The following is a 12876-nucleotide window of genomic DNA, read 5'->3' as shown; positions in this document are numbered from 1 at the left end:
TTCTTCTTCTTCACGTGTCATGTCGGGTCCCCCCGATGTTGACGATCACTTGGGAGAAAGCTTCCCTATCCTGAGCAGTGCGAAACAGCTCCTCCGCAGTTCTAATCCTGGTCCATGCTCGGATGTTTCGAAGCCAGGAAAGCTGTTTTCTTCCGACCCCTCTACGTCCTTCGATCTTCCCCTTCATGACAAGCTGAAGTATGGCATATTTATCACCTCTCAACACATGGCCAAAATATGAAATCTTACGGAGCTTAACAGTGGTGAATAGTTCTCTATTAGTATTGGCTCTACGTAATACTTCATCGTTGGTTATCATATCGGTCTAAGATATTCTTAACATTCTACGGTGGATCCACATTTCAAATGCTTCAAGGCGGTTTATAAAATTAACTTTAAGAATCCACGCCTCTACACCGTACAGTAAGACAGACCAGACCATATATAACATTTGACCATTCGTTGTCTCAGCTTAAGGTTTATATTATCGTCACAAAGAAGATTTTTCATTTTGTTAAATCCTGTTCGGGCTGCTTCTATTCTGCATTTTATCTCAATGTCGGGGTCTTTAACCAATATTATTTGTGCCAAAAAAGGACTTTTTGGTACATCCAACCTATTTACAGTAAAATCACTAAATTAACTTTTTTAAGGGACTGACAAAAAAAACGTAGGTGGAGGGTAGCGAAAAAGATTAATTCAGCGAATTATTTTTTATTGAAAAATTTATTCCCCAATGTTTTAAACAATTTTTTATTGCAACTTTTTGAATATCATGTTCATAAATAATAAATGTCTGTAAAATACAATAAACCATCTTTAAAATTACAACTAAAACACGAAAATGGCGGCAATAAATGTTCGTAAAATACAGTAAACTGTAGGCAAAATTACAATAAAAAAAACACAAAAATGGCGGCAATAATTTCGATTATCGATTTAACTTACCAACAAGTTGGTATAATGATAGAGACTAACTTCAGACTCTTGTGCTTTTAGTTTTCAGTGGGGATTGCATGTTTTTCCGACCAAAAAGTCAGTATTATGATCAGAGAATAACTTCAGACTCTTGAGTTGTCAAAAACACGAAAATGGCGGCAATAAATGCTCGTAAAACCCATTAAACTGTCTTTCAAATGAAATATTTCTATTAAAAAAATTGGTAAAATGTTAGAAACTAACTTCAGACTCTCGAGCTGTCAGTTTTCAGAGCAGATGGCAAATTTCTGCGACATTAATAGCGGGAAATTAAAAGTTCATTGGGACCACAAAATTTATACTTAAATTGCGGGGGCATAATTTCAGGGTTTAACTATTTACATTTTTTACTAAAAATTGATTCCATTCTCTCACAGGAAGCTTCCTATGTAGTGGATAATTTCGACTGGTCCTAAATCATTTCAAACACAGTGAATATTATGATAGATTCACCAGTAGATAGTCGTATGGATGGATCTTTTGGGAACTTTAACTGTAATTGTTCCTTTTTCATTCTCTTGAATCATCACAGTCATTTCATAGTTGGTCCTGAAAATAAATAGATTTTATTTAGATTGATTGTAAATATCCATATTTCCTTCTCTTAAAGGTTCTCCCCGTCTTGGTTAAAATTTGTATTAAGCGAGGAGTGTTATGCTTTGGTTACGGCATTATTCATCTTTGGGAATGAAAAAGTTCAGCCCCACGAGAAATTGGATATAAAAAATGTAATCTTACGGACAGTAAAAATTAGGGCGTTAAATTGTACGGCGAAGTATCTTGACAATGTATGAAAAAAATTACAAAAGTACTTTGCATGACGTCACTAGTTCTTCCGAATCAACGGATGATAAGAGGAGATGTGATATATTTCCGATTTACGGTAAGTCAACTGACTAATCAGCAGAACTTATCGAGAAGGGAAGAGAACTTGAGATGTCAATAAAAAAAATACCAAACTTTAAAAAATCATAGCGCTGATAATACGATACATAAAAATATTAAAATATATATTTTTGGCTTAGTTTAAGACTATTGAAAAAGTTTATTCCAATGAGGAAGTTCAGTGTTTTTTTTTTGTTTGTTAACTAGGCAAAATTTTGTTTTTTTTTATTATGTATCGTCTTATCTATACATTATAACTTTTTCAAGTTTTGTAATTTTGAATCTTCAAAACACTTCCCGCGACGTCACGAGTCAGGTCAGTGAGTGTTTCTGACATTTAAAAGTAGAAACAGTTCAAACTAACAAAGAATCACACTAAATATTGAAAAACATGGATACCCTGGAAACCGGAAATTTGTTGCCAGTTGCCACAATAATGTAACAACACTATAATTTTTTTGTTATTTTAAACATGTCCGTCAAACCTATGACGTTGTTTTTACTAATTTTTTCATTCATTTAGAGAGCAACGCAATGTACTTAAATGAAAATCAATGTTCACTGCGAATAATAACCGCCATTTCAGGTCATTTAGTAAAATTAAACACTACCTCCTTTACATCCAACCCCAGGAAGGACTTTCTGAAAATGCGAGTTGTGGACCAATGGAATAGCCTCCCCGAGAAAGGGATTAGTGCATGCTCGATTAATGTGTTTAAACGCGCCTTGACAAACACATATTTTTTTTATTTGTTTTATATATTTAAAACACAGTACATTAGATGCGCATGCATCATCTTAATGCTTCTAGTGTTTATAATAATAATATTCAGTAGACCATGAGGCAGATTAAACTTTACTCTGTATCCTTTTGCAGGAATTTTTTACCAATTATTTTGTAGAAAATCAAATTAAAAAAGTAATAATCCGAGTTCAGGTGGATGAAGAACTCAGTTCTGAGTGTGAAAAAAAAATTCAGAAAAGAAGTCATCTTTGACTCAATGGCTACTCTCGGGCAAAATTCCCAAAGAAGAAAATCAAGTGGAGATAATTTCATGTTGTGTAGCGGTTGGTGTGTTCTTGAGATCCTGAGATCCTGGGTCCCGATTCCTAGCAGAGTGGATTTGCTCTAATTTTTACTGCAAACATTTTTTGTATCAAATTTCCCGTAGGGCTGAAGTTCCTTATTATTTTTATTTATTTATTTCACATAAAATTTTACAGAAAATGACGACAAAAACCAATTAAAAAAATTCTATACTATTTCACGCACAGAACTGAATTCTTAATAAAAGTATTTTTGATAAAAAAATAACAGTGAATGTACTCACGGATTATAAAATACAACTGTAATTCCACTATCAGGTCTAAGAAAAGCCACATGATTGATAGTCTTCCACTTATTTTCTACTTGAATTCTTTGGGAACCTCTTGGTACAAATTTGCTTAAGTGGCCAAAGGCATAGAATGTGGGCTGCTTTAGGAACTCATCATCTTCAGGTATCACTATAACTGGAGTACCCGCTCTGCGGTTATTCCAACTCGGACCAAAGTTCCTGTCTAGAGCTAAATTCCAGTCTACCCATCCCACAACCCAATGCCGCAAATTCTAAAAATAAATCATGTGAATTTGAAGTAAACATTTCAAAAATCTAAAATAATTAACTCGATTACTCCATGTCCGCTACATAGGTGGAGCACATGGAGCTCACGAAGTCTTTCCAGGTCTCTGCGGCCAACAGTCAGGTCCACATCCCTTATAGCCCAGTCAAATTAGTCAAAAAAAGGCAATCGGTGGCAAAAAATCCCAGAGTTTTGGAAATGGTTTTGAACGCTTCCTTAAGACTTGGGGTAATGTGTGTCAAAAGTCCCCGATGGTGGGGGGTGAGCTCGAGGAGGGGGAGGGGGGTTTTAAAGGTACCATTTTTCAGTTTTTCGCATAAAACTTGGAAACTGTCACTCCCACCGGCATCTGCAGTATATGGCTCAGTAGATGCTAGTTGTCACAAACCCCATAAATCATGTATCACCCGTACTACATTGAAGTAAGGCAAGACTTAACTAACCCCATAAATAATGTGAGACCAAAGTGAATCGATTATTAATATAAATTATTATGAAATTAAACTTTGTTATTAGTGTTACACAATTTTTTTTTTTTTAAAAGAACACAACTACAGTTTCGGGAGAGCACTCCTCCCATCGACGGGTGATATAAAACTAATATAGTAAATACAGAATATTGTACACTATGTCATTGAATTTAAACAAAAAATAAACAAATATCTGTACTTTAGATAACTATCCATATATATGCTAACACTTTAGATAAGGGAAAAAACCCCCCTGCTTTAAGTTTCACTGATTAATTTTCTTTGTAAAGCAGTATAGTGCTCTACACATAACTTAGTATGGATGAATGAATGATGATAATGTTAACTTAAATTCACTTCAATATTTAAGATTTAATTGGTTTAATATGTTTTCTTCTGGGGTGGTAAAAAGAAGCTTTATTTTATGCAAAAATGTAATACGTACCTCAAAAATACCACCAAGGTAATCTTCAGCACTTGTCCAAGACCCCAAACCACCATCTTCTAGACCAACTCCAAAATAATCTTTAAAATAAAGAAATCGTCACCATTTAGGCAAGCCACTAACCCAAAAACATCATTTTGAGAAATTGCTGTTTGAATGTTTGGAGACCACAGAAAATTCTGATTTTTGTGTTTTGGAGGTTTTATGTACACAACATAATTCATTCATGTCTTTTTAATAAATTCCATTGGTAACTTTTTCCTTCTGATATATTTTTTAATATCTGGAAGGTTTTTAATGAGGCAAGGTGGCTAAAATTTGGTTTAGTGACCTTGCATTTTCCAAGTTAGTGAAAGGAAAGAAATATTTGAAATAATTATTATAATGTTGTTAAAAAAATATTTTTATTTAAAGAAATAATTTTTAATGTGTTTTTTTTTTGTTTTCATTTATAATAATACAAAGTCACATAAGTTAAAAAAATAATAATTTGGATTTACGCAACTTTCTTCTAACTCTTAAAGAACATAATTTAACACTTCGAATGTCATATTTAACTCAAAACTATCATGGGTTTGTGACTTTTGCTTGAACGGTGACAAAATATTAGTTACCGAAATGTGATACATATATGAAACCTTCTTCGGGATCATATATTCATTTTCAGGAAGACATTTTAAAAAGGTGAGAGTTTAGTTTGATGTACGTTTCCTATTAAAAAAAAAAAACAAATTACCTACTTATAACTCATAACACTTCTGTATTTTGATTTTTTTATGTGACAAGATAAAGGATAGAAAATATTTACAAAAATACAGATGAAAAGAAATTTAAATAAAATAATTCAAAAAGAAAAAGAAAAACAAATCAGAACAAAAAAAAACATTAGTACAAAACGGATCAACATTATTGCAAACCAAATTACCCTTTCTTTGGATGCGGTCCAGAGTATTATAAAATGCATAATTGGTGTATTCAAAATCAGGACTAAGTTAATTACCAGTTTCCATTGGTGGAATTCGGTATGCGAGTGCTAATCCTGTTTAATAAAAATCGACATTCTAACAAATAGTTTACTAAAGTATGCAATAATATTATGTCTGAATCTTCAATTTCTCGGGACTTTTAATTGTAATGAGGAAGTTCAGCTCTATGGGAAATTAGATATAAAAAAGGTTTTCTTACGCACGGTAAAAATAAGAACATCAACAATTTCTGAACTGAAAATGAATAAAAATATTTTAAAAACAACTACTTTGAACGACGCCAAGTTCATATAAATCAACCAATGATAAGAGAGTTGTGAAAGATTTCCAATTTATGGGTCAACAGACCAATCAGCAGAACTGCCGAGAAGAAGCGGAAGAGACGTCACAGTTTCAGAAATACAAAGCTTCATGGTGCTGATAATACGATATATATTTTTTTTGGCTTAGTTTAATAATCTATTATGACAAAAAAAAAAATATTTAAAAACCACTGAACTTCCTCATTTCCGTAGTAATTTAAAAAATCAAGGCACCTAGGTACATTTTTTTAAAGATAAATATTTTCTTTGAATTTTGAATATTTTATTTTATTTATTTATTGTTATAATTTTTTGATATTTTTTTACAATTTATATTGTATATAAGAGGTAAAACAGAGTATTAAAAACAAAAAAAAGACGAATAATTACAAAGCAATAAAATGCAAATTAACAGTAAGAATAGTAAATGAAAAAATCCCACAAAGCATAAAATAAACTTTTAAAAAGTAAGTACATTCAAATCTTTAATAAACTTTAGACATGTGTGTGTTAAAAAAACGTTTAAAATATAATATTCTAGTGTACCTACTAACACAAATAAAATTTACATGTTTACTTAGTTCACCAACAGGCACTACGTATTAAACATAGGCTTATCAAATATTCAAACACACATAGGACCTAAGTAATAGACAAAAAATATGATTTTCATACCAGAGCAGGATTCAGAAGTAATAAGGTATTTGTGGGGATAGTTTTTGTGAGTTAGATCATTAACTTTTGGGCCTATTATAAAATCAGCGTACCAATGGATTGCAATACCATCAATATAATCCAATATGTTTTTAGTTTTGGCCATCTAAATCAGAAAATAAAATATGTTTTAATGAGTATTTTTCATATATTCACAATAAAATAAATATGTAATAACATATGAGGGTCGATTGATATCTTCCATCTCTTGACTTATTTAAAAGTAGAAGGTAAAAAGTTATTGTCCCTTATTTTTTGACATAGTCCTCCCAGACCTGTATGCACATCTTCCAGCGATGCTCCAACATTTCTATTCTCAAGCACATGACCTCATTGACGACGAAAATTTTATTTCCATGGAAATATACCTTTTTTTGGGAATAGCCGGCGGTATTCACTGGGGGGGTTTAAATCAGGTAAATATGGGGAGTGTTCAATCAATCCAAACCTAGCTTTGTGAATGGCAGCTATTGGCACTTAATGCCTCATGTGCTGTAGTAACGTTGTCCAACATTTTACCACCTGGCAGCATTTTCCAGTAGTCAGCGGCCTGTTTTAACTAAACCGTTATAATAGAAATATCATAATATTATTCTATGACCATAAATTATAATCAACCAACAACGCTTTCAGTATGTCTAAAAGTTTAATAGACAGGCTGGATTTCCTCACTGATTATTAACTCTTGTGTGGCTGTGATGAAAAGAGAAAGACATGGTACGATTGGGTTCATTAAATACTTGAAGATGGACATGTTAAGAGTGGGAATAATCGGCGTGCGTTCATGAGAAGATGTATGAATGTACAGGAAGCGAAGTCTGTATGCAGAGACAGAGTGATATGGCGTTCTATCCTCTCTGCCTACCCCTACGGAGAAACGGCGTGATGGTTTGTTGTTGTTGCTGTTGGCTGTGAAGTCACACTAGTCTACATACGATACAAGCCTTGATATATGTCTCTTTTTTTTTTTAATGAAGAAGTTGTATTTTTTGTAATCTTCAAATGGACATTTTCACACCGGATTTAGAAAGTAAAATTTGTATAACTACACTTGATTTGAATATAAAAAATATTTATCCTTGCCACGCAAAGAATTAACGCTACCCCAATACAGCAATAAATCTGTGCAAGAGAGAGCTCGAAGATAGAACTCATAACAAGGTAGACAGAGACCGTGTTCTGTCTCTTAGAATGACATAATAATCTTATTAAAAAATTTAAGAGTACTTACCACATTTATGGACCAAGGAACAGAAAATCGATTGTCGTCTATGGTCAGAATTTGGACATTTGAAAATTCTACATTTTCCTTTATTGTTGGTCCCAAATTTTCTGCAATCCATATTGCCTTCAAAACAACATTACAAAAAGTATAGGAACTAAAACGCATCAACATGTTATCACCAAACTCTTAAACTTCGATGGTGCATAGGGCACATTTCTATCCTCGGTTACAGGAAGGTGATCAGTCTTATATTACAGGTGCTAGCCCAAGGACAGTGAATTACTTCAGAGCAAAACCACCGGTAACCCAGAACCTCAAGCACAGTAGGTGAACATGTCAACCACTACACTAGTAGGCAGTTTCTCCACTCAATTACTTTATTCACTATTTTTACTAGTGAAGAGATGCATATTCGGCGAGCCCCTAAGCCGGATAGCCGGATATCCTTCTATAGTAAACTGTTTTTCTAAGATTATATATCTTATTTTTATTTATATCTTCCTACTTTTCTTAAAGGACATCATTATAAATTCAAACTGCTCACCTGTTCAGATGGTAACCAGCCTAAATTATTTATTGGTAACAAAACAGGAAGGATTCCTAGAGAAGGCTCATTTCCAGTAGTCAAACCCCAAATATCAATCCCATTTTTTTTGTATTCTTGGAGAAACCTGCAAATATACAAGTACATTATGAAGTAATTTAAACTGCTTATTTAAACAGACGAAGGAATTATTATGGATTCCAGAAGTCTAGGTATTTTCAGCCACATCATTCCCTTATGCACTGCGGTGTATCATGATCATTATTTGTCATGTCTTGCCCTTCAAGTGCCAGTCGAGAGACTATGTAAGACAGCAGTGTCAAAACCTTAGAGTAATAACCTAATAGAGTCGCCCATATGGAAATCAACCATTTTATGATTACTGACCACTAACTTAGCTACATATTACAGCAATACAACAGGCCGTAGATACTTGCGTTGAGATTGCGAGCGCAAACCGAAACCGTTCATTACACGTTTGTTGTTAATAGTTAATATCAGCCATGTCAAGAATCAAACCCTAGTCATTTAGCATGGTAGTTAAACAGCACTTAACCGCAACGCACATAACCACATGAAAATTTACTGTAAATACCTAATTTTCCAGATCCTTATAATTCCTTTATCTCAGTTAAGACCATAGGCACCTCAGAGTAATAACGCTATAGAGCAGCCCATACGCACAAAAAAATAATTTCTTAAATTATCCATCACAAAGCTAGTTAGAAGTCGTTACAAAAGAAGCAACTTAAATTACAGTACCTATAAGTACTTTTTCATAGTAACCGAATTCAATTCACATATATTATGTTTGAAGTCCGAATCGATTCATTAACTTTAGTCGATGTTTTTAAGCAGGTCACCTCACTATGAAGCTAAAACCGGCAAATGTCAAATGTGACCAATTAAATTGGCCCTACTATAGTGATGATTTAGTGCAACTTTGTTTTGCTTTACAAAATTTTTAATGGTTTCGTAGACTCGCCATACCTAATTGGAAACAATGGATTACGCTGTCCTCTTCATTGTACTAGACTAACTTCAATTGTCCACATAATTAAGTGCAAAAATAATTCCTCACAAAATTCATTAATTTTGATAACTATTGTCAAAAAATAGACATCTTTAGTAGTAGATATAAATTTATACATTCCATTGTATTTTTAAATAATATATTTTCTTTTTTTCTAGCTTACAACCCTTTAATTTTTTTTTTACTAAAATTTTTTGTTTTTTTTTTCACAATAAACATAAGAGGTAAAACTGAGTATTAAAAAAATAAAGGATAATTACATAGCAATGAAATACATATTGATAGTATAAAAAGTAAACAAAAAATCCCACAAAGGCATGGCCTGTTTGTGGGTATACAAGAAAATGCCAATGAATTTTTGCTCCTATAATAAATAGACAGTTATAATATTTTTGTGTAACATAAGAAAGAGAAAATAAAATATTCTGTAAAAGATTATATGTTTTTTTTTTTTTATAGTAATTAAAAAATATTTTTTAAAAATAAAAAAAAATATTCCTTATTATTAAAGGGCAACAAAATATACCATAGAAAAAAAGACTTCATATCTTAAGTTTGTATCCAGGATAGTACGTAATTGTATTTTTCTTTTATATAAGAAGGTTCACAGTTCACTTGAAATCTGACAAATCAGCAATAAGCTGCTGCCTACTGATTAATTATAGTAATAATTGAGCAGTTAAAAAATTAATTTGAATCACTTGAGATGGTATTCCGCATAGGATTGGTAATACTTCTTGATTAGAAAAGATAATCCGGTAATTTGTCCATTTGTCTTCATCCAAGGGGGAGGAGACCAAACCGAACCCATTATTTGTAACTCATCTGTGGCTAGTTCTTGTGCCCGCTTTATGAGTGGAATCTAAAAAAGAAATACATTTGTGTATTTATTCATACTCAAAATTTATCATAAAAAACGTTTATTATAGATACATTTCTTAAAGTAAGTAACATCTATTATGGATACATTTATTAAAGTAGTATTTCTGCATACTTTAAAGCAAAAAATGTCTTTGTTGACATAAGCAATATAAGTAGGTTTTAAGATTTTCCATCAAAGAACTGCATAAGATCACATAGGCAATTGCAACACAAAGTATCTTGTTGTTTTTAGTCATGAAGAACATGACTGTTGACTTAGGTAATTTTACACAAAAAATCGTTACTGGAACAAATAATCCCCTCTCCTGAACATAAAAAAAAAATCATGTTTGACAAATCGTACAGGTACCAATGTCTTTATCATTCACAAATTAGATTGCCGATCATTAATATATATATATATATAACATACAGCAGTGGCAATTTTACAGGTGAAGATAGTGAAGCCACACTCCGTAGGTTCACAACGCGACGCGTTGAATAAAAAGTTTTAATATAAAAATATAACAATGTAAAAACAAGTTTTTGCACGCATGGGCAATGCACACAACATCAATCTTCAGTCTATTCCTTTAATAGTCGTAGTCTTTCAGACAACACATGCTGCTAGCAAAAAACATATTTATTTTAATGTAAATAAGGTTGACTTTGGAGTAGATTCATATCGGTTAGGCGGAAAGTAAATGAGCCTCAAATGTTAAGAGAAAACATACTTGTCAAACAACACAGCGTATGTGATATTTGGACCTTGGGGGAACGTTTTGACTATAATTCACTCTGATTTTTAAGGGAGCAGTAAGTGAAGTATCTCCTTTCTTGTTAGTCCCCTTTAGTTGCTAGTCGCTATTGACTACTGCTCGTTTTGGCATTGAGTATGTATGTACCTAATAATGAATAACTTTGCAATTTTATTTAACTCAAAAAGACACCCACGCTTATTTTTCTAGCCTCACAAGAAAGTTATTACTAAAACCACCACTGACATACACAAATATTATACTAGATAATAACATTACTACCTACTACATTAAAAAAGCAAAGACAAATGCAGGACAGCCAAAAATACTATACAATAGATTTTAACACTAAAATGACTTGCAACTTAAAAAACGACATTGGATACAAATTTTAAATCAATCTTAAGAAGCACATGATGTCACCAACCAGACGAGGCATAACATGAACTTATATATGTTTACATATAACCCCAATGGGTTTTTTAAATTATTAATAAATAAAAAAAAATCAAGTTTGATCAGTTGGGAAAATCCACAGACTTTGTAGAAAAACTAGGAATAAAAAGTGATGTCACAAATAAAAATTATAGCATAGATATGGCGTAGATGATTCCAAGAATCTAAATCTTAAAAAAAAATAGAGTGTCGTCAAAACAGCACAAATTTATTTGGCTCTCCTTGTAAATCCTGATTAGCTTATATGTTCTGCTAAATCGCGTTTAAAAATCAATTTTACAATCTCTGATTATCGCAAAAAAAGTGAACAAATCTCATTTAAATTTTCGCTAAAGTTAACTACATAGAGGTTAGAGGTATTTCCTTTATTTAAAGCATATTTAAAAATAGCGTCGCCGTGTAATCGCCATGACAGCTCTGCTCAAAGTTTTTTAGCGTTGGAAACGGTTTAAAGTCAAAATAATTAGATCAAACTCCAAAATTTTATGATAAATTATGTTAGTATCCTATCAATAAAATATAATTAAACTTGTGTAAGGAAATGTTATCTTCACACGATTTTGTAACCAAGCTGAGTTCTGGGTTGTATTTCGAGTTTTGACAGTTTAACAACCGTGATTAATCAACTTAAAAGATTAATTCCTGGTAAAATTTGTATACATACATTATTTCATACTGACATATTTAATTGAAATAAGCTCAACTTAAGAAAAAACTACGATTATGATTATATTTGATTAAAGAAAATGGAAAAGCTAAAGAGAAAATACTAATACAGAAAAATAATAACTATTAAAAGTAAAGCGAACTACGAAAGAAATACTATAGATACATTAATCTAAACGCTCTCAAAAGTAACCTTAATTATTGATTCTAATTTTTAATAACATAAAATACTGCACTTTATCTGAAACTTGTGAAAACCAACAAAAAGTATTAACTGAGGAATGGGGGAGTTAGGTATGCGTAGGAATGTGGATTTTGAAAGACGCGCGATTTTTGACAACAAATGCATAGATTTTTACAGTCAGGGCTTTCCGTGAATGTGTTGCCAGACGAATGTTTTGATTAACTCGAAAGATTGATTACATTGTTTCAATGACGAAATCGGTCGGTTGCAAATATAATTTGAGCTTACATTTTGTTTCAGAATTCACAAGAAAATTATGAAATACCCCCCTACAAAGAAACTAATATTTGAAAATCAACACCGGGGCCCCGATCACAAATTATCTTCTACTGTCTATAAAGAAAAACCGACATTTCTGTACGAAAATGTGTATATTTGCATGAACCATAGAATTAAAAATAGTCCAGAAACCGCATACGCGCATCAAACAGAAGGCGACTAAACTACTCTTAAAGGAGTAGTTTTACGTTTTGAGCCATATTAGTTTCTTTGTAGACGTCGCTCAGTACGCAACTCCCGATTTGAATTCAACTATGCCGCGTTGTGTCATTTTAAAGAGTAGAAATACTGCTGGGATCTTAAAGAAACAGGATGGGATCACATTTCATGTGTATGTAGCAAATGCATGTGTAGGCAGTAAATGCATGACTTAAAAATTGAATTATTTTACCATCTATCAGATTGTC

The 12876-nt window shown here is 32.3% G+C and overlaps 1 protein-coding gene across 2 annotated transcripts; it reads right to left on the bottom strand.

The window, feature by feature from the left end:
• Positions 1-698: 698 nt before the first annotated feature.
• On the bottom strand, positions 699-11033 carry LOC148280225 (lysosomal acid glucosylceramidase-like). Of its 2 annotated transcripts, XM_088228723.1 has the most exons (8): positions 10801-11033; positions 9907-10067; positions 8173-8299; positions 7635-7751; positions 6365-6509; positions 4402-4481; positions 3195-3472; positions 699-1527 (listed from the first exon to the last, which is right to left on the bottom strand). In XM_088228723.1, exons 2-8 carry the CDS (start codon positions 10014-10016, stop codon positions 1428-1430), a joined length of 957 nt encoding a protein of 318 aa, XP_088084849.1. In that variant the 5' UTR covers positions 10017-10067; positions 10801-11033; the 3' UTR covers positions 699-1427. The 2 variants fall into 2 exon arrangements, with proteins under 2 accessions (XP_088084849.1, XP_088084850.1); XM_088228724.1 differs by lacking the exons at positions 9907-10067; positions 10801-11033 and having other exon boundaries at positions 7635-7735; positions 8173-8265.
• Positions 11034-12876: the final 1843 nt, after the last annotated feature.

Source organism: Micrasema longulum, unplaced genomic scaffold (assembly GCF_059751315.1).
Source record: "Micrasema longulum isolate JH-2025_06_02 unplaced genomic scaffold, ASM5975131v1 h1tg000605l, whole genome shotgun sequence".
NCBI classification, from domain to species: domain Eukaryota; kingdom Metazoa; phylum Arthropoda; class Insecta; order Trichoptera; family Brachycentridae; genus Micrasema; species Micrasema longulum.
This window is presented reverse-complemented; position numbering and strand designations above follow the sequence as displayed.

Excerpts from the sequence above, each read along its gene's own strand:
- LOC148280225 (XM_088228723.1), bottom strand. The coding sequence starts at position 10,016 with ATGGGTTCGGTTTGGTCTCCTCCCCCTTGGATGAAGACAAATGGACAA. Across the intron at positions 7,752-8,172 it reads GCTGGTTACCATCTGAACAG|GCAATATGGATTGCAGAAAA; the intron begins GTGAGCAGTTTG and ends GTTGTTTTGAAG. Across the intron at positions 3,473-4,401 it reads ACCTTGGTGGTATTTTTGAG|AATTTGCGGCATTGGGTTGT; the intron begins GTACGTATTACA and ends ATTTATTTTTAG.